The sequence below is a fragment of the Hyperolius riggenbachi genome, chromosome 3 (assembly GCF_040937935.1).
Source record: "Hyperolius riggenbachi isolate aHypRig1 chromosome 3, aHypRig1.pri, whole genome shotgun sequence".
NCBI lineage: Eukaryota > Metazoa > Chordata > Amphibia > Anura > Hyperoliidae > Hyperolius > Hyperolius riggenbachi.
In genome coordinates, this window is record NC_090648.1 from 145636983 (window position 1) to 145658852 (window position 21870).

The window sequence follows — 21870 nt, forward strand, 5'->3', positions numbered from 1 at the left end:
CTTGTGCTCATGATTGCGGTTAACAAATCACAACAATTGTGTGTTACAGTATAATATCATTAGTGTGATACGGTTCCCACCTGCTTAGCACAGAACTTCGTGTGCTTTGAGGAGAGACATTAACCTGCTTTGCCAAGGTTTTCTTTTTTGTGTAGGTAACAAGATATTGTGCCAATAAACATTTATTGCAAGTATTGTAAGTAATATATTTATAGCGTATGGATGCAGCTATGGCAGTGAAATCCCCAGTAGTCAGAAGTCTGTTGATCCCTCACAAACCAGGGATAAGATAGTCATTATGCTGAAAAATGCACCTTTTTGTCTTCCTTTCCTTTTTAAAATGTATTACCGGTAAGAAATGCAGTTTTTAAATAAAAAAAAAGTGCTTGTAAATGAAAAGTTATAAAGTATAGGGGCCGGTTCAGATGTGCAGCTGGCAGCGGGTCATTAAGCCGATGCTAAATGCTAAATGCTTTTCTGCTATCGTGCAGAAAAGCGTTGGGCTTCGGTTCCCATCGTCGTGTCACTTTTTGAGCCCTTAGCGCAAGGTGTCAAACTAGCCCATGGGCCAAATATGGCCCGTCCCATAAAATTTGGCCCGCCAGTGGTTTCAGGGTTTGAATTTGGCCATGCTTGTGCTCTGCTTCACCTTCTTGCATCGTTCACCCCCCCCCCCCCCCCCCCCTTAACAACATCTTCGGTGAGAAGTAATGGAGCGTGGAATTCTGCCGCATATTGTATAGGGTAAATGCTGCCAAATGTGTAACCGATGGGAGAGTGGCTGACTGGGGATCGCCTAACGCTAATTGGCATCAAAGTGCAGGGGGTGGGATTAGCAGGGAACGCGCGCGAGCTTGCAGGCTAAAATAGAGAAAAATAAAGGCAATAATCATTTGTACAGCGCTGCGATCTAGCGCTGTACAGGGAACTGCCATGTTACCTATTACCATGTCCCCAGGAGTGGCTCACAATCTAATCCCTCTCATAGGCTGATGCCTATGAGACGGTGCTGTAGTGTATGGATCACAGTCGGGGCCAATTTAGGGGGGAGGGAGGGATTTTTTTTTAATAAAATAAAAAAATTGCAGCAGCAATCGGAGACCACCAAAAAATTTGATATTGGTGGCAAGAAAAAGAGGTCAAAATTATTTGGGGGGTAAGTTGTATGGCCGAGCAATAAATCGTTAAAGTGCTGAATTGTAAAAAATTGTCTGGTCACTAGGGGGGTATAAACCTGTGGTCCTCAAGAGGTTAAGGGGGAAAAATGCTGCCTTATATGTTTTATTTGTATTTTTGGGGGGAAATGCTGCCAATTATATGTATTTTGGGGGAAACGCTGCTACATGTGTACTTTGGAGGAAACCAATTTGTGGCCCATGAGTCAAAAAGTTTGCCCTCCCCTGTGTTAGAGTGAAAGAGAAGGTTTACATTGCATTGTAAAGTAAAAAATAAAAAAATGAAATTTGAATCATTTTGAAAGTGTATTAGAGACAAAAAAAAATGTTTTATATTTACCTGACGCTTCCTCCATCCCCATGGGCACGGATCGCTCCCACGCCGCTGTCCTCCGCTGTCTGCAGCTCCAATATCTGGTCCCGTTACTTCGGCCAGTCTGCGCAAGAGAAGTGCACCATCTACGTATCTCTCCTGCGGCTGCCAAAGAGATATGCACAGAGCGCACTTCTTCTTGTGCAGACTGGCCGAACTAACAGGACCCGATACCGGATCTGCAGGCAGCGGAGGAGGGCGGCGTGGGAGCGATCCGTGCCCATGGGGCTGGAGGAAGCCTGACGTAAATCTAAAACACTTTTTTTTTTTTTTTTTTTTTTTTAGTCTCTGGTACACTTCAAATAAATATGACACGTGGCCCTCGACTTGGTTTTAGTTTTTAATTTCTGCCCCGTCTACTTGAGTTTGACACCTCTGCACTGGGGGACACAGAACTGCGAACGCAACGGACGCTGGATGCTACACACAGCTTCTTAGAAAATTTGGCTGCACCCTCCAAGCAATCGATGTTAAAATTTGAGATGTTCCCATTATTCTCAATGCAGTGCGCAGTGGAGCCTGGCGTTAGGGCTCGTTTCTACTGCAATGCAGAGGCGTGTGGCTCTGCATTGTGCGTCACTACCGGTGGGGTTGGAGCTTGCGATCCTATTTGATTATACTGAATGGAATCGCGGACGCAATCGCCTGAAATGCAGGCAACCATTCAAAAGTTAATCGCAGCGCATGAATGTGAACAGCAGACAGTGCAGTCTATGCACTGTCTGCTGTCCCTGCGATCACATTTCCATAAGCGTGCTGTATGGAAACGAGGCCTAAAATAAGAACAGAGCTGGCCCTAAATATCCAAATTTCAGGCAACAAGCTCCCACCCTCCCAGGTAAATCTATCCTGCCTGCTCATTGGCTGTCAGTCACTAGGGAGATGTTCTGTCGGCCACGCCCCCTTCCCTGCACCACTACCAGAGTCAGGTGAGCTGACTGACTACAGATATATGAGAGATAAGAGGCATGCAGGGCAATGTGGGAGCGCAGCATGCTGTCAGTGGTGGAGATCCAGCCTTCGCTGGCAGTTTGCAGCCTGACCTTTAGGATTGTAAGTATAAGTTTTTAAAAATTGCAAAAAAAATTTTAATAGCTGCATTTCCACAAAATACGTTTTTAAATGACTTATTTAAACGAGTGCTTTAAATAACTCCTCTTCTGCTCAGAACATGTCCGTCTATCATTTATTATATAACACTAAAAGTTTACCTAGTCAGTTCACACAAGCATTCATGAAGATTGGGCAGCTCGATTGCAGATCAGTGGGGTAACGGTCAGTCAGTTTCTCACATCAGGAAAAAAACATTATGATTAACGCCTGTATGACAAGGTAGCCATACACTCATAGATTGCCATCCAATGTAGCAAAACTGTCAATCCCTCTCTGGTCGAAATCTGATCAAACGTTCAGAAAAGCATTTGGCAGCTTTGTGGTGCTTATGTAAACAGCAGGAAACTATTGTATTCTCGCTGCCCATAAGCTCAAATAATACATGGAAGTGGTAAAATTGATCAATCATTGGCTGTTAAAAAAAACAAAATTGGATGTCTCCATGCCCATTAGCTTCACCAGGGAGGGAGAAGTTGGGACTGACACGTCACTGAACAAGGAACACATCTGCAGGATAAGCTGCTATAGAAGCTGTACTTTGCTCATCACAAATTCTCAAAAGCTAACTAGCATATTAGTCAAACTTTGTGATGATCACCGTTGAGTGACTATTTCAATGTCTCAATGACAGGTTCACTTTTACCTTCAGGTGTAAACATCAGGTGGTGTTCTGAGTACACCTCTGTAGATCTGTCATTTCAGCAGCCTTAGGCCAGTTACATACAGCGCTCTGCAAATGGCCGTGGCGGGAATTGTGTAACCTATATTTAGCATTAGGCTCAACTTGTAAGCTCTTTTCTCCAGAGCTCTATCTATACATTGACATTTTCCCTGTCCCCTGCCTAGCGGCAGAGCTGTGCGCCTGCCTCTGATTGGTTAGTGACAGCGTGATTTGTCAACTGTGTGATGTGTCTACCATGCATTAATTAGCACAAGACGAGAGGGCTGTCCTCCAGCCTTGTCCCTTGAGGACTTATCTAGAAGGTGATGACAAAAGTGACTTCATTGTCTGCTGAAGTGAGTGACTCGTTAATCCTAATGGGTATTGATTAGCGAAGCTTCAGTACGTTAAAAGCTTGTTAAAGTAGCAGTGGCAGAGAGGGTGTGAAATGGTAAACTATTATTTTTATCGCACAATAATGGGAGAGGTAATGGAATGCAGTCTAGTAGTTTTATTTGTTAAAAAAAACAACTCCTTTGTATTCCTTTCCTGTTAGAAAATAATCTATTGAGGGCCTATTCCAAATAAAGCAGGTATGTCCAACTCCAGTCCTCAAAGCAAGATTGTCACCATAAAAATCACATTTCAACAGCAACTGGTCTAAGTGTATTAAGTCATAAAGATGCTTATCCTGCATTCAAAACTTTCAAAACTATTTCTGCTGTGATGATTTGGAGTTATCAAATACTTAAGGAGCACTGGCCCTTTAGTAGTCAGTGCCAAGCAGTTGCATGCTGGGGGTTCTTTTTATCTATAATATATTCCTCCTCTTCCCTTTATTTTCCTGCCTAGCTGCCTATCTGAAACATGATCCCCTGCTCAGCAGTGTAACAGAGGCGCCAAAAGTATAAAAACAAATAAAATGTTTAAAAGTAGGGAGGCAATAGGTGGACTTACCTCCCTAGTGCAGACACAGGAAAAAGTCGAGTTTTCGACAAAATAACGTTTAATTTACAAACTCTAATATTTTGCAACGCGTTTCGTGGGTTTCAACCCACTTCATCAGGCTATATAAGGAGCAATCAAAGTGAACTGTAGACAGAGAAAATAAAGCCGCTAAGTGTCTCATTCTATTCGGACCCCATAAGGATAGTGAGCTTGTTGCTTATAAATCAATAAACATGTATATCTATGCACAATCATAATAAGATCTCTTTCAGTATAAAGGTTATAACAAAGACTAACATAATGTAAGTATTAACAAATGTACAGTTCAAAACAAGTGAAACAAAGTGGTAACGGATTACCCTATGGATTATGATGTTAATTAGTGACCAGATTTATAGTAGTGGGTACAACCATTAGTGAAGAGTACAATTCTAAAGTGAAAGTAGGTAAATAAATGTCTGCCTAATGCTGTGTGCAGTCAAAGGGAAACATGACTTCAATGGTGAGAACGCCATGTAGAATAAACAAAAAGGAAATTCAAAGTCTTACCTGTGAGCAGCCTCACACCGTATAGCCAGTACAAAAGAATACACGATAATTGCTCCGACCCAAATGTCTACAAAGCTCAATCCCAAATCCTGACAGACAAATTCAGAACCAGAAAATACCCAGGTAAACTCATCAGAAATGCCAGACTAAAAGCTACCCACTCTTCCTGTAGACCCAAAACCAATGCCACCACACCCCTAGACAGTACCCCGAGATTTATAACGAAGTATAGTTCACAACATACACAAATCAGACAGGTCCTCAATACCAGGTGGGAAATCCTACGCCAAGATCCATACCTACTACCTCTCCTGCCGAAAACTCCATCTATAACATTCAGAAGAGCCCCGAACCTAAAAAGCATATTAGCCCCCAGTCGTGTTAATACCACTAAAACGTTAGACTCTGACACAAGAACCCCACAACAACCAGGCTCTTTCCCTTGCCTAAACAAAAAATGTCAGGCATGTCAATTCATCTGTACAACGGACCACTACAAATCCCACATTACCAACACAACATACTCCATCAAGAACCACATCAACTGTAAATCCCGAAATGTAATTTATGTTATCTCCTGCCCCTGCCAGCTACAATACGTAGGCCGCACCACACAAATGGTACGGGCCAGGGTCGGACAGCACAAAAGAAACATTCTGAAAAAGTATCCACTGCACAGTGTGTCACGACACTTCGCCATACACCATCACAGCGATCCGGCCCTTTTCAACATCACACTAATTGAACAAATCCCTAACGCACGCCAGGATACCTTTGAATTTTTAAAAAAACAAGAAATGTACTGGATCCAAATTTTAAAAACTCTTACTCCAGCAGGCCTTAACGAGCAGCTGGAGAAAATATATTAACAATTCATATAATCCGATCCGATTTTATTGGTCCTCTCTTTTATCTTGTTTCATTATGTGTATTTGTATTTTTTATTAGATCTTAGAATGTACTCCTATGACAAGACAGCGCATATTTACTCCAAATGTTATGTTTTAACATCATTTTTAATACTGTTTCCTCATAAGGCTTCTATGTTACTTTTTATATATACGTTAGTTTTTATATCTGTTTTATAACTTATGTTTTTATGTGTTGTTTTTTTTTTGATGTCTCAGGTAAAATTGCATAAATGCACAACTATGGTACCCACGGGGAGCTCCCCGTTCCCCTAATACATTAAGAGAACACCCAAACTAATGTGCCCTATTAATTATTACCATTCCCTATTCGTTTTTTATTTTTATCAAAAACTGCTAAATTTATGTTGCACCACAGATACCATAAAAACTTTCCCTCTAACAACTATCCATCTTCATGTGTATTTATATCCCCCACGTTGAATTATTTGCTTTCCCATAACTCCTCTCATAAACCTCCTTTGCCCTCAACCCTATATACTGTATTGAAATGTTTTACCTCATAATACAACGGCGCCGCCGCATTGTTTCCCCTAACCAATATGGCGGCAGCGCCCTCTCCGCATCCTACCGCGCATGTGCGAGCAGGCGAGGACGCACACTCGCCCCATTTACACTGCCCCTTTCCGTTTCCCATTGCGCATGCGTAAATGAGCAATGACGCACACGCATCCGCCCACACTGTTACGAGTAGCCTGTACATTAGTCCAAAGCGGCGCAGGCGAATGACGTCACAAAGACGCGACGCCCACAGGCGCTATCCACTAATCAGAGCGCTCCCACCTGTTACCAACTAGGGCTAACTAGCCCTGATTATTCAATTAGCTCCACTATATCTTCGACAGTGAGACAGCAGCAAGGCACAGAGGCGCTAAGCTTGCTGAGGCTGCTCACAGGTAAGACTTTGAATTTCCTTTTTGTTTATTCTACATGGCGTTCTCACCATTGAAGTCATGTTTCCCTTTGACTGCACACAGCATTAGGCAGACATTTATTTACCTACTTTCACTTTAGAATTGTACTCTTCACTAATGGTTGTACCCACTACTATAAATCTGGTCACTAATTAACATCATAATCCATAGGGTAATCCGTTACCACTTTGTTTCACTTGTTTTGAACTGTACATTTGTTAATACTTACATTATGTTAGTCTTTGTTATAACCTTTATACTGAAAGAGATCTTATTATGATTGTGCATAGATATACATGTTTATTGATTTATAAGCAACAAGCTCACTATCCTTATGGGGTCCGAATAGAATGAGACACTTAGCGGCTTTATTTTCTCTGTCTACAGTTCACTTTGATTGCTCCTTATATAGCCTGATGAAGTGGGTTGAAACCCACGAAACGCGTTGCAAAATATTGGAGTTTGTAAATTAAACGTTATTTTGTCGAAAACTCGACTTTTTCCTGTGTCTGCACTAGGGAGGTAAGTCCACCTATTGCCTCCCTACTTTTAAACATTTTATTTGTTTTTATACTTTTGGCGCCTCTGTTACACTGCTGATTACATTGTATCCACCCCTGGGTGGAGGGGTGTTGCCCCCCTTTTTTCCTGATCTACAGAGAGCGACTTCCTAAATCCTGAGCGGGGACAGGTCTAATCTCCCCGCCTGCCTATACAGTGGTTGCCTGAAAGGTGACCCAGACTTGTGAGTATTACTCCTATCAATTAATCACCTTCATCTTATTACCAGTACATACTACACCATATCGGGCTCTCGGTGTCTCCCTTCCCTTAATGATCCCCTGCTCACTTGTGTTTACAAGCAAGGCTGAGGTGACTCAGCGATTGGAGGAGAAAAGAACAAAAAGTAAAGGGCAGAAATGACATCAGGATTTAGCCTAAACTGTGGGCAAAAGACATGGTTCCCACCAGGAACAGAATTATCTTAATTTACTATATAACATTCATTGAAATCAAAACGTGGACAGTACAATACATGTGTTATGTAAGTAGATCAAGTATTTATCTACTTCTATGTGTGTTTTTTTTCCCCTGGCATAGTATGGCTAATCCTACTGCTTTAAAGGCCCTCACATATGTTGGGTACAGCTCTGATTCATTGATAAGACTGAATCAGGGATGGTGTGGCTCATAAGGTAGAACATCCCTCCATCTCTCTGTCTATTCTAAACACTGGCATGGATATGGCCCGCGAGGACTAGAGTTGGACATCCCTGAACTAAAGGTACCTGATAAGGTGAGTACACACGTCCAACACAGTGCGCAACAAAAGGCAACTCCACGACATGACCGTCCCCATGACAACCAGTTTACATGACTTTTTGTGGGCACAAGTGAAACGACAGATTGCACCATATGGACGCATTCAAATCAAGTGCCTTTCACTCAAACAACCTTGTACGCATGTGGCCAACAGCACGATATCAGCCCAAGAGTCATGTGAGTTAATCCGCCTGATGGGTCGGGAAAGCCGCCTGTTATCAGTTGCTTGTCTATTCCTTTGCCATGTGTACACATGACTGACTGTTGTCCAACAAACCAAAATCAGACGACAGTCTGTTGGATTTGTTGAATGTATGTACGGGCCTATAGACTTGATATGATATTGCCCAGTCTACAAAAAAAGCTGTATGAGAGTCTGTAGAGACTGGGGGAGTCCTGTCAGGGCAGCTGCAGGTGGTCTCTGCATGCATGTCTTTCCTACCCCATCAGAGAAGCAATGGGATATTGGCTGAGCTGACTTTCCGTATCTGTCTCATAACAGGTGGTACAAGTGTCCTAGGCTAAGTGGTATAATGGGCATATGTACTCTTCTCTGCATTGGCCAACACGGTGGCGTAGTGGATAGCATTTACATGAGTGACAGTCAGTGACATGAGTATGAGTAATGTGTTGCAGAAGATGTCAGTGCTTTGTAAATACACCATAATAATTAATTGTTCTCACTGCTCAAGATGGGGAACGTTCTACAGGTCTACTTACTATGAGTGGCTGCAATTTTTACACGAGTCTTCACAACAAATGCCAAGTAGAGTGAGCTTGTAGCCTTGGTGCAAAAATTTAAATTGCTGTAGTGAAGGCATTATTATTATTTATTAAGCGCTGACATATTAAGTAGCACTGGACAATAAATAATTTTACATCAATACATAAGGGTGACAGACAACACTGGATTATAACAAGATACATAACAAGTGGTGAACTAGTTTCAGTCCCCATCGCTCACTAGAATTGTGCATTATCGAGTGGGAACACAAAGAAAAGGGGGTGGAGTTAGGTGGGGATAGGTGCTCAGCAGCAAAGGTTAGGGCATAGATGAGGAAAGGAAGGCCAGCATGAACAGGTGTGTTTTGAGGGCTTGTTTCTGTTAAAGGAGGAAGTGAGTCTGATGCAAGGTGGCCGAGATTTTCATAGACTAGGCGCAGCTCTAGCGAACTTCTGGAGTTGTGCATGGGAATAGGTGATGTGTGCAGCCAGGTGTGTACTTGTTGATTTACAGCGGTGGGAGGAGTAAAACATTCTGGCTGCTGTATTCATCATATGATGGACTGCAGGGAATGGGGGGGGGGGGTTAGATTCCAGAAGAAGGGGTTTGCAGAGGCATCAGTGTCACCTGTACACACTCCTAGTAATGAGTGAATAAAGAGGGTGCTTATATATTCGTAAAGAGGTCTGTATGCCGCCGGTGTCCAGCCAAAAGCAAATAGCAGTTTTGCTGCTTTGATATCTGGTGGGCTTGTGCATTGCAGTTCATCAGATATCTAGCCGCAAGTGTTAGTTTTAAAAGTTTTTAAAAGTACATTTTTTTCCTGTAGTGTGCTTGCAACAGGCAAGTAATTAGCTAGGGGGAGGGATTAGCTGTAACACAGGTGATATATTAAACAGGAAGTGTAGGCCAAAGCCTTAATCTTGGTGGAGGGCTGTTTCACTTCACTGCTGGGAATTGTGAGCTCTGATTATATTATATTGCTGTTGTTTGTAAATTTGTGTTTTGCTGCTTTGATATCTGGTAGGCTTGTGCATTGCAGTTCATCAGATATCTAGCCGCAAGTGTTAGTTTTAAAAGTTTTTAAAAGTACATTTTTTTTCCTCTAGTGTGCTTGCAACAGGCAGGTAATTAGCTAGGGGGAGGGATTAGCTGTAACAGGAGGTATTTGGTCAGCTTCAGGACTCAGTACTGAGCTTACTCAGTCTGTGGCTTCGACACAAGTGGCATAGGCGTTAAAAACAGGCGTTACAACACAGGCACAAAGAGAGAGGTGAGAGGAAGCAGGTAAAAAAAAAAATGTAAACAACATTGCGGTTCTTTGCATTGGTTAGGATGTGCTAACACGTTGTGGTGTAGTCTTTAAGTTTTGAGGACTCCACCCCAGCTTCACTCACTCCCCCTCCTCCACCCCAACCTTACTCACTCCCCCTCCTCCACTCCAACTTCACTCACTCCCCCTCCTCCACCCCAACCTTACTCACTCCCCCTCCTCCACCCCAACCTTACTCACTCCCCCTCCTCCACCCCAACCTTACTCACTCCCCCTCCTCCACTCCAACTTCACTCACTCCCCCTCCACCCCTCCCCCTCTTCCACCCCAGCTGCACTCACTCCCGAACTTCACTCCCTCTCCCGTTTCAACTTTTACCGCCACAGTTTACTTTAAATAAAATTTCCCCACACAATAGTCATCATGTTGGACTATGCTGTACAGTGTACATCCTGTGCCATGTATGCATGCCTTGATCAGCGGATTGAGGGTGTTTACTGTTGCCCTGGGTGTGTGCGTGTTGCTCAGTTAGAGGCGGAAGTCGCAGAGCTAAATAAGCATCTCGCAACACTGAGACGCATACACAACATGGAGATGAGCTTGGATCTTACGATCCAGACACTGGATGGAATCGGTGAAGATGAGGTTGGTGGAGTAAAGGCGGAGCAAGAAGCAGAGGTAGCCGCTAGTTGGGTCACAGTTAGAAGGGGTAGGGGAAAAAGTGGCAGGGAGGCTAGTCCCGAGTTGTCCCTCACTAATAAGTATGCTTGTTTGCATAATATTGGGGAGGATGATTCAGGAGTAGCAATGCTGCAGCAGGATGTGCTCCTTAGCAACCAAGGGGCAGACTGCTGTAACGAGAAAGGGAATAGGAGTGCAGCTAAGGCTAGACAGGTACTGGTGGTAGGGGATTCAATTATTAGGCGCACAGATAGGGTAATCTGTCGAAGAAACCGTGAATGCCGTACAGTCTGTTGCCTCCCGGGTGCTCGGGTTCGGCATGTAGCGGAAAGAATTGACAGATTATTGGGTGGGGCTGGGGAAGACCCAGCTGTCATGGTACACATTGGCACCAATGACAAAGTTAGTGGGAGATGGAAGGTCCTCAAAAATGATTTTCAGGTACTTGGAGATAAACTTAAAGCAAGGACCTCCAAGGTGGTGTTCTCTGAAATACTGCCAGTGCCACGCGCTACATCTGAGAGACAGAGGGAGCTTAGGGAGTTAAATAAGTGGCTGAGAAATTGGTGTAGGAAGGAAGGGTTTGGGTTCCTGGAGAATTGGGCAGACTTTGCAGTCGGCTACAGGTTCTACAGCAGGGATGGGCTGCACCTTAATGGGGAGGGTGCAGCTGCATTGGGGGAGAAGATGGCTAAACGGTTGGAGGAGATTTTAAACTAGGATCTGGGGGGAGGCGGGAGGATAAAGTCTCAATATGTAGACAAGATAAGGTAAAAAGACAGTGGGAGCCTAACATTATGGGGGGTGGAGAGGGGGGTGGGGACAGTGTAAAGATTAAGGAGGTTGGTAAAACTTCAAGTAGCCCATTTCGTGTAAACAAAATTGGTAAATGTGTTGGTAAAAATATAATGTGCATGGTAACCAATGCTCGGAGCCTTGCAAATAAAATAGACGAACTAGAGTTCATTCTGAATGACAAAGGCTATGACATTGTGGGAATAACCGAGACATGGATGGATGAAAGCCATGACTGGATAGCTAATTTAAAAGGATACAATGTGTTTAGGAGGGATAGAACAGGGAAAAAAGGTGGAGGGGTTTGTCTTTTTGTTAAGAATTCTTTTACAGCTGTCCTCAACGATGAGATGGAGGAAGATTGCGAAGATGTGGAGTCCGTTTGGGTAAATATTCATGGTGGAAATAAAAGTTGCCAATTGCTTATTGGGGTATGCTACAGACCACCTCTTATTAATGAAGCTGCAGAACTGCGATTACTACAGCAGATTGAAAAAGCTGCAAGTAAAAATGAGGTCATAATTATGGGCGACTTCAACTTTCCAGACATTGACTGGGGTATTGAGGCTACCCATTCTGGTAAAAGCAGCAGATTTCTGGCAGCACTACAGGACAATTACTTGACTCAAATGGTAACGGAACCAACTAGGGGGAATGCGTTACTGGATCTGATCATTTCTAATAGACCAGATAATGTATCAAATGTGCAGGTTCAAGAACATTTGGGAAATAGTGATCACAACATGATAACGTTTGATCTGGTGACTGATAGGCCACGGGGCAGCGGGACCACTAAAACTATGAATTTTAGAAAAGCACAGTTCAATCAAATTAGGCAGGCACTAAGTTTGGTGAACTGGGATAATGTACTACAAGGGAAGGACACTGAAGGGAAATGGCAAGCTTTTAAACGTATTCTCAATCAATATTGTAGTATGTATATCCCATATGGAAACAAAATGTCTAGGAATAAAAAAAAGCCTCTATGGATGAATAGAAAGGTTAGGGATAAAATGAAGAGGAAAAAGAATGCCTATAAGGTCCTAAAACAGGAGGGGACTGAGGCTGCACTAAGCAATTATAAGGAGTGCAATAAAAATTGTAAAAAAGAAATTAGGCTGGCAAAGATCGAAGCTGAAAATCAAATCGCTAGGGATATCAAATCTAACCCAAAAAAGTTTTACAAGTACATCAACTCTAAAAAAAAGAAAGGTTGACTGTATAGGAATCCTAAAGGATGAGGGTGGGAACTCAATGGTGGATGACCAAGGTAAGGCAGAGTTATTAAATGCTTTCTTTGCTTCTGTCTTCACAAAGGAAACAGCACTGTTGCAAATTACAGAGGCAGAAGAGTCTCAATCTTCTAACTGTAATATTATATACTTAACGCAGGAAGAAGTAAAGGCAAGACTAAATAAATTAAAAATAGACAAGGCACCTGGCCCGGATGGCATGCATCCTCGGGTCCTAAGAGAATTAAGTTCAGTTATAGCTAAGCCCCTTTATCTTATCTTTTGTGACTCTCTTGCAACTAGCAGAGTCCCAGTGGATTGGCGTACAGCCCACGTTTTCCCATTATTTAAGAAGGGCAAAAAATCTGATCCAGGAAATTATAGACCTGTAAGCTTAACATCAGTTGTATGCAAACTATTTGAGGGGTTACTAAGAGATACTATACATGACTTCATAGTAGAAAATAATCTTATTTCTTAGCATCAACATGGGTTTACTAAAGACAGGTCCTGTTTGACTAACATGCTCAGCTTTTATGAGGTAGTGAATGCTAATATGGATATTGGGAATGCTGTAGATGTGATATACTTGGACTTTGCAAAGGCCTTCGACACTGTTCCCCACAGAAGTCTGGTGCAAATGTTGAGGATGCAAGGACTGGGGAAGAGTTTGTGTGCATGGATAGGGAACTGGCTAATGGACAGAAAACAAAGAGTTGTGGTCAATGGATCGTACTCAAAATGGGAGACTGTTAGCAGTGGGGTCCCACAAGGGTCTGTACTGGGTCCAGTGCTCTTCAATTTATTTATTAATGACCTAGTAGATGCAGTAGTGAGCAATGTTGCTATTTTTGCAGATGATACAAAATTGTGCAGAATCATCAACTCTCAGGAAGATAGTGTCATATTGCAACAGGATCTGGATAGGATGGCTATATGGGCACATACATGGCAGATGAAATTCAATGTTGACAAATGTAAAGTCATGCATTTTGTTCGTACCAATGGTCTAGCATCATACAAAATAAATGGGATACAGTTGGGAACATCAAACTTGGAGAAGGACTTAGGAGTACTCATCGACAACAAGTTAAATAATCGTACTCAATGCCAAGCCGCTGCAGCTAAAGCGAACAAAATTTTGGGATGCATTAAAAGGGAAATAAAAACTCGAGATGCTAGCATAATATTGCCCCTGTTTAACTCTCTAGTAAGGCCACATCTGGAATATGGAATTCAGTTCTGGGCACCACATTACAAAAAAGATATTGCAGTTTTAGAGCAGGTGCAGAGACGAGCTACAAAATTGATACGTGGGATGGAAGGTCTCGCTTACCAAGAAACGTTAGATAAACTGGGTTTATTTAGTCTAGAGAAAAAACGCCTTAGAGGAGATCTAATTAACATGTATAAATACATCAGAGGGCAATATAATAGCTTGGCGGAGGAGCTTTTTGTCCCTAGGCCTTCTCAAAGGACTAGAGGACATGATCTGCGCATGGAGGAAAAACGTTTTAGCCATTTATTTAGGAAAGGGTTCTTTACAGTAAGAGTGATTAAGATGTGGAATGCATTGCCACATGAAGTCGTTATGGCAAACTCTATACCTGCATTTAAAGGGGGCTTAGATGCTTTCCTTGCGTTGAAAGACATCCATGGCTACAATTACTAGGTAATGCCTAATGATGTTGTTCCAGGGATTTTATCTGATTGTCATTTGGAGTCGGGAAGGAATTTTTCCCTTTTGGGGCTAATTGGACCATGCCTTGTGGGGGGTTTTTCGCCTTCCTCTGGATCAACAGGGGTATGTGGGGGACGGGCTGGAGTTGTACTTTGTACTGGTTGAACTCGATGGACGTATGTCTTTTTTCAACCAAAATAACTATGTAACTATTAGGAACTGGCTAAACAAACCGCTGCTGCCCCGAGATGCCTGTGTGAACAAGGCCTTATGGGAAGTGTTGTGCGTGTCCACTGGCTTCACTTGAGTTTGAGACTGGGGCCCATGTGCAATTCACTTTTTCTCCTAGGTGATATTTTCACACATTGATATAAAAGATGCCTTTTATCAGTCAGCCAGCCCTCCTCTGTCCTCAGTGGGATGCTCAATGATATCACCACATACTCAGACGAGACATTTTTTTCCTACATTTCTGGATTACAAGGGCTCTTCATTGGCTTACACTATACATGTCAAATTATATTGCTTGAAAATGGATGGGAGAAGTGTTCTAGTTTACATTAGCTGATATTTGGTATCTTTTTTTTGTTTGTTTGTTTTTTTGTTAGTTTTGCATATTGAGTTCTAATGACCATTTGGATATTTTTATGACATTACTCCATTCCTTGATGCAGAATGGAGAGCTGAGCGGAAGATGCAGAACAATCTCTATATACTGTAAGAGGCTTTAGCAGCACAGAACGCGGCCACCATGCTGCAGGGGAGAAAGTAACTGTCAGGGCTGGAGAAATGCCAAGTCACTGGGCTCCTCAACAGTTGCAGCTGGCACCAAACTTTTGAAGTCTTTTTTGTTTGTTGTCAGTGAAGACGGCTCCAAAACATTCCCTGCTGCTTCTTGGATTGGACAGGCTAGCTCCTGAGTTCCATATTAATGTGTTCAGCTCAGCAGCTTCTCCTTTTCTCCTCCTTGCAAGTTGTTGTTTTTACCTGAAGAGTAAAGGTAACCATTCAAAAGTCCATCGACAATTATTAGGAAGCCTATTAGGCAAACACTGAAATGAGAAATAGTGATCAGTATACCACAGTGCTGCATTCAGTCTCTATCGCTGTACTACAGAAATCTGATGGGAAATAAATTGCATTGCAGACCTTTGCTGACCTATTATGTTGTACAGAAAGCACAAAAGCAGGGCTGTGGAGTTGGAGCAATTCTGTACACGGAATCGTTATATTTTTTGAATTCCTTTAATTAGTTTCAATTTATTAGGAGGCGATTCATTTTTATTTCTCAGATGATAGTTATGATAAATATACAGTGATGGCGGTTCTTAGTCCACAGAAACTAATTAATAAACCATAAAAAGAAAAGTTGCGTGCGGTGCTGAAAAAAATAAAAACACACAATGTTCAAAATCAGATATACATATCAGATTGTGACTGTGTATACAGAAATCGTTTACCTATAATAAATGGCATCTCTGCTGTAAGAATAAAGCCCGATGCATAGATGTCACTGGTAGGGGTGGTTAAATCAGAGTTCATACAGGTTTATGCAAATTGTGTGTTCAAATGTATGCAGATTGAAAATTAACCAGTTGCATTCCATCTTGGATACTAACATTTATACATGTGCCTGAATTATGCATTACTTTCCTTCGGGGGGCTGCTCCCTATACTAACATCCATCTTGTCCAGGGAGACCTGCAGATTGAAGCTCATGACCGTGTCGCGTGCACGTGTAGCAGACCACCACAATGCATGCCGGAAGAGGTTGTCCTTCAATGGGAGTACAGTGGAACCTTGGCTTGCGAGCATAATTTGTTCCGGAAACAGGCTTGTAATCCAAAGCACTCTTATATCAAAGCGAATTTCCCCATAAGAATGAATGGAAACCCACTTGATTCGTTCCACAATCCAAAAAAACAGTTATAGTAAAATAGTATAAAATAAAAATGTAAGAAAGACTTTCACTATAACAGAATCATTGCCATCTGTTGGCTCCTCCCAAGGTTTTTTGTGTGCCTGTGTCTTTAACAAGGAACTCAACCAAAGACAGTTACTATTGAGAATTTCATGGAAATGTGACTTTGCACAGTCTCTACACTCAGATTAAGCAAAATGAAGCACCATCCTGCAGTGCCAAAGAAAGCACTACTATCAGCCCAGTTGTGATGATGTGAGGCATGTATACTTTTTTTGTTTTGCTTGTTTATGTTGCTTGTATACCAAGTCAAAATTTCACAAATGTTTGCTTGTATTGCAAAGCGCTCTTAAACCAAGTTACTCTCAATCCAAGGTTTTACTGTACAACTCCCAGCTGGTGCTAACAACAAAGAATTAAATCTGGTATACATTGTGGTGCTAGTAGCGTGTGCCACCGCCTTAGATGTTTCAAACGTGCAGCTATGGGCCTCTCTGGAGAAGATGGATGCTACTGTATAGGTGGGAGGCTATGGCACAGCCTCTGAAGGTAAGTAATGCCTGCCGCCCTGTGCATGGAAAGAAAGCCACAAGATAGTTGGCCTAGAGGAGAAAAAAGTATAAATATGACCTGGAATGTATGGGCATAAATCAAGAATGATAATTATCATAATTATTATTTTCTAGTTTGGATGCAAGCCTTCGTTAATCTGGGACAACTGTGATCTTGGTCTTCCTATCAATTTACCCTGTATAAGAAAGCCTTGATCAGTTTATCCAGTATTTACTGTACCCCCAATCATCACAACATTGTATTAGTTCTCTATTGCACATTATATGGGAATATGTTTTAGAATTGTTGATTTTGTTGTTCTCCAGACCTTTATTCACCGTTTGATTTTTTTTGTTTTTGTTTTTCCCCAGAAAATTCAGAGGGAGCTTCGCTAACGCTGGGTAACACCAGAGACTTTATTATTTCTCTTGACTTGAAGTTCTTGACCAATGGTAGCATTTCTGTGGTGCTTGAGACCACTGAGAAGAACCAGCTGTTCACCATACACTATGTGACCAACACACAGCTAATTGCTTTCCATAACCATGATGTTTACTATGGGGTGGGACCTCGGACCACCTGGAGCACACTAACTCGTGATTTGTTGACGGACTTAAAGAAGGGAGTGGGACTTTCCAATACCAAGGCTGTCCGTCAGACTAAGATCATGCCTAAAAAGGTTGTCCGCCTTGTGGTGAAGGGCAGCGGTTACTTGGATAATGTCACCATCTCCACTACTGCCCACACAGCTGCTTTCTTTGCTGCCAGTGATTGGCTGGTGAGAAATCAGGACGCCAAGGGTGGTTGGCCAATTATGGTGACTAGAAAGCTGGGAGAGGGCTTTAAATCTCTGGAACCAGGATGGTACTCTGCCATGGCCCAAGGTCAGGCAATATCTACATTGGTGCGTGCCTATTTGCTGACCAAGGAGCAAGTGTATCTCGACTCAGCACTCAAAGCAACTTCTCCATTTAAATTACCATCAGAAAAGCATGGAGTGAAAGCTGTGTTTATGAACAAATATGACTGGTATGAGGAATACCCTACTACACCTAGCTCTTTTGTACTCAACGGCTTCATTTATGCTCTGCTTGGTCTCTATGACCTTAAAGAGACAGCTGGAGAAAAGCAGGGGAAAGAAGCACGGCTGCTATACGAGCGGGGAATGGAATCACTCCGCGCCATGTTGCCTCTTTATGACACAGGTTCAGGAAGTATCTATGACTTACGGCACTTCATGCTCGGCACAGCCCCTAACCTTGCCCGTTGGGACTATCATACTACCCACATCAATCAGCTACAGCTTCTAGCAAGTATGGATGGGTCACCTATATTTAGAGAATTTGTCCGCCGTTGGAAATCCTATTTAAAGGGTGGAAGGGCCAAGCATAACTAGAGAGGAATATGGAAACCAGCCAGAAACCAAAAGATGTCTAAAGTATGGCAGAAGCCAAGTCCTGCCCATTATCTTACATGTTCATCTTTACTAGGAGACCTCCCTAGCTGTTGTTGAACTCCAGCAACTCTGTGTCCCCTACTACGTAGGGATCAGCAGGGGATACTGGTAGCTGCAGTTCTACAGTGTGTCAGACAGTCTGGTGTTTCATTCTATCGTAGTTCCTTTTGTGAAGTCATTACCAGAAGTGGATAGAGTAAGGATAGATTTTTAGGAAGAGTTTTCTCATTTCGTTCTGTGCCTTCTGTCCTTATGATGTCATCGAAGCAGAGGGAACAAAGATCATTGTAAACCTTAAGATATAACCCCCAGGGGGATATCCATAATATTATCAGTTAATGGGACTGGCTAATTTGGTTGGTAAAACAACTCCCCAGTGTACATTATTGTGTTGACAATCATACAAGGTAACTAGTTACCTTTTAATGACATCACAGGCTGAAACGTACCCTCTCTTTGTTATGTCTTTCCACTTGCCTACTTATATAAAGGGCAGGAGCACACTAGCACGCTTCTGTCTGCTTTTCAGCAACTCATCAATGTTACAGATTTGAGAAAAGCTTACACAAGCGGATAGAAATGCTCCGGGCCATAAGGTGGCCACACACGGTGAGATGGGGCAGATTAAATTCAAGCAGATCCTGCCACGTTAATTGAATATGCCAGTAATCTTTTGAATCCACCAAAATCGATAGAAAATTTTAAGTTGAAATCTGTGCACATGTAATCACTATAATGTAAAATCTTGATTGCATCCTTTGGGAGAACAGTGGTTTTGTTCTGCATTATATAGTACAGAACCATTCATGGCAAAAAAAAAATCTATAATATTTTATTCCAAAATCTTAGGCAGTATCGATCAATCGTTCTGTGATTGGTATATCCGCTGAAAAAATTCTTGTGCTGTAATCCCAACATCCAACGGTGTGTGTGGCTCCCTTTAGGGAAATGCTGGTTATCTGTTCTAATGCACTTTAATGCCTCGCATGTTGCTACAGGTATGTCCCGATGCAAAACGTCTTGACCTCTCCACCTTACCCTTTCCGGGATTCCAAAGATTCTGCCCTGTAGAGCTAATCCATCTAAAACAGGGCTAGAGGCTTCTCTGTTACAGTAGTAGACAACCTTGGATCCAGTTGTAAATCACATAGGGCTTCATTTGATAACTTGGTGCAAAGAGCAATGCTATATGGAGTTCCATAGAACCAATTGTAAATAATCTTTTAATTGTCAAGTTACAATACGCTACTAAAGTTGACCGTCATTGGTTTGTGGACGATGAAGCATATCCTTGCCTTTTGCCCTATTTTGTTAAGTAGGCCATATAGTTTTTTATACATCTATATACTGAAGTACTATTCACATTATTTATTATAGAAGAGTTTCTGTGAGAGAGATTTTATGGGAATAAAGTTTTACAATCACTGCTTCCGACCCAGAGTTCGCTAATGAACACTGTGACAATGATAAGCTACAGGTAACGACCCAGTTGTGTTGTGTGCTTCCTTATCCTGTTTTATGTTCACTGTTAACAACATTTTTCAGCCTTATTGGGTTAGCAACTAGTGATATTGGACAAGATATTTAGTATTGCTTCTTGTTTTAAAATCTCTAACGTTTCCTAAAGTTTGGAGTTTATAATAATTTTTCCCCTCACAGCAGAACACTAAGCCCTCTCTTGGAATTCAGGGTAAGTAGAAGTATTGACCAGTAACAACTAATTTGATCTTGTAGGGCCCTTGATGCCTTGTCCTACTCCTCTGACAGCTGCTATCTTCTGTATGCCGAGGATGTTGCAGTTTCCAGTCACTGCACCACTGCATTAAGGCTCATACACACGGGGTACGGCCGTCGCCGCAACCACGTGGCATGCGCGTGTTGCGGCGACGGTTCGCCCGTGTGTATGACGCGCGCGCCCCGAACCGTCGCCCGTCGGAGCTGTCGCCAGGCGATTGACATGTTCAATCGCCAGCTACAGCTGTCGCCGCAACCTCGCCGGAACTGTCGCTAGTCCCGCATGTGTATGCGGGCTAGCGACAGCTACCCACACACGGCACACAGAGCTTCCGGCAGGGGGGAGGAGCCTCGGCGACAGCTTCCGCCGCATCGCTAATCCCTCTGCTGCCGTGTGGATGCAGAGGGACTTGGCGACGAGCTGTAGCCGGCGATTGAACATGTCAATCGCCTGGCGACAGCTCCGACGGTTCAGGGCGCGCGCGTCATACACACGGGCGAACCGTCGCCGCAACACGCGCGTGCCACGTGGTTGCGGCGACGGCCGTACCCCGTGTGTATGAGCCTTTAGAGTGACTGATATGGTGTCCACAAATAGAGGATGCAGCCATCATCTTCTTTACTGAGGAGATCTCAGCTGTAAGAGTGGTTGGACAGAGCACTGAAGGACCCATGATTATGAAAATTGCCAGGAATAATGATTCAATAAAAAATACAGGAAGGAGCCCTTTATCCCCCCAAAATGTAAAATTTGCCTAGAGATCTGCTTAAGGTAAATTTCCACATTTAGTAGGAATCACCCTGATAAAAGGTCCATATAAATGCTACCATAATAGTAGTAAATCTATTACCTCCTTGATAAGCTTTTAACAAATGAAGCATAGTGGCCATGAACTGATCTATGTGCTACATACTTCCTCCTCTAAAATTGTCACAGAGCATACCGCGCTATGTCAGGTAGCCTAACCGGAAAACACTGATGTACAACTCACATTGCTGAAGGAAGTATGAAGTATGAAGTGCCTGCTTGGATTCCCAGGCTATACATGAGCTGAATGCACTTGTTGGTCTGGAAGTTTGCCAAGAAGGTAACTGCTGTAGTACTATTATGGTGGTGTCTGAAGGGAAGAACATTGCTCTGTTGGTGTATATGTCCTCCTGACTTGTGTTTAATTCTTACAATATTGAGCACCTGTGACATGCATTCCACCATCACTGATGAATTGTGGGCACAGTGACAGCACAAAAAAAAGCATATTTTATTAAAAAAGTAACACAAATATTTATATTAAAAACAAACACGGGGGGGGGGGGGGTGATCAGACCCCACCAACAGAGAGCTCTGTTGGTGGGGAGAAAAGGGGGGGAAATCACTTGTGTGCTGTGTTGTACGAGTCTGCAGCTATGCCTTAAAGCTGCAGTGGCCCATTTAGTTAAAATTGCCCTGGTCTTTGGGGGAGTTTACCACTGCAGTCCTCAAGTGGTTAAACCATCCACCAGTTTCCTGGCAGCCCTGTTGTTTGTTTGGCTGCAGTAGTGTCTGAATAACAACAGCTAATCTTATCAGATGTGACAATAATGCTAGAAACGCCTGATCTGTTGCATGCTTTTTCAGGGTCTATGACTAAAAGTATAGAGGATCAGCAGGACAGCCAGGCAACTAGTATTGCTTAAAAGGAAATAAGTATTTAAGCCTCCATATCCCTCTTGCTTTAGTTGTCCTTTAATATTTCCATCTCTAGTTTTATATAAAATAACGATTAAAAAGATTTTGCATTAAATTAATTCCAAAATGCTTCAGGTCGTCTGTGTTCAGGTCTCTGCTCACTTCCTGTT

The 21870-nt window shown here is 42.7% G+C and overlaps 1 protein-coding gene across 2 annotated transcripts in view; it reads left to right on the plus strand.

Moving 5' to 3' along the window:
* GLCE (glucuronic acid epimerase) overlaps positions 1-20136 on the plus strand; it is a 128675-nt gene extending 108539 nt beyond the window's left edge. For both annotated transcript variants that reach the window (XM_068272447.1, XM_068272448.1), the window contains exon 4: positions 17216-20136. In XM_068272447.1, coding sequence (XP_068128548.1) covers positions 17216-18240 — 1025 coding nt within the window. In that variant the 3' untranslated portion in view covers positions 18241-20136. The remainder of the gene's footprint in view (positions 1-17215) is intronic.
* The last annotated feature ends 1734 nt before the right edge of the window (positions 20137-21870 follow it).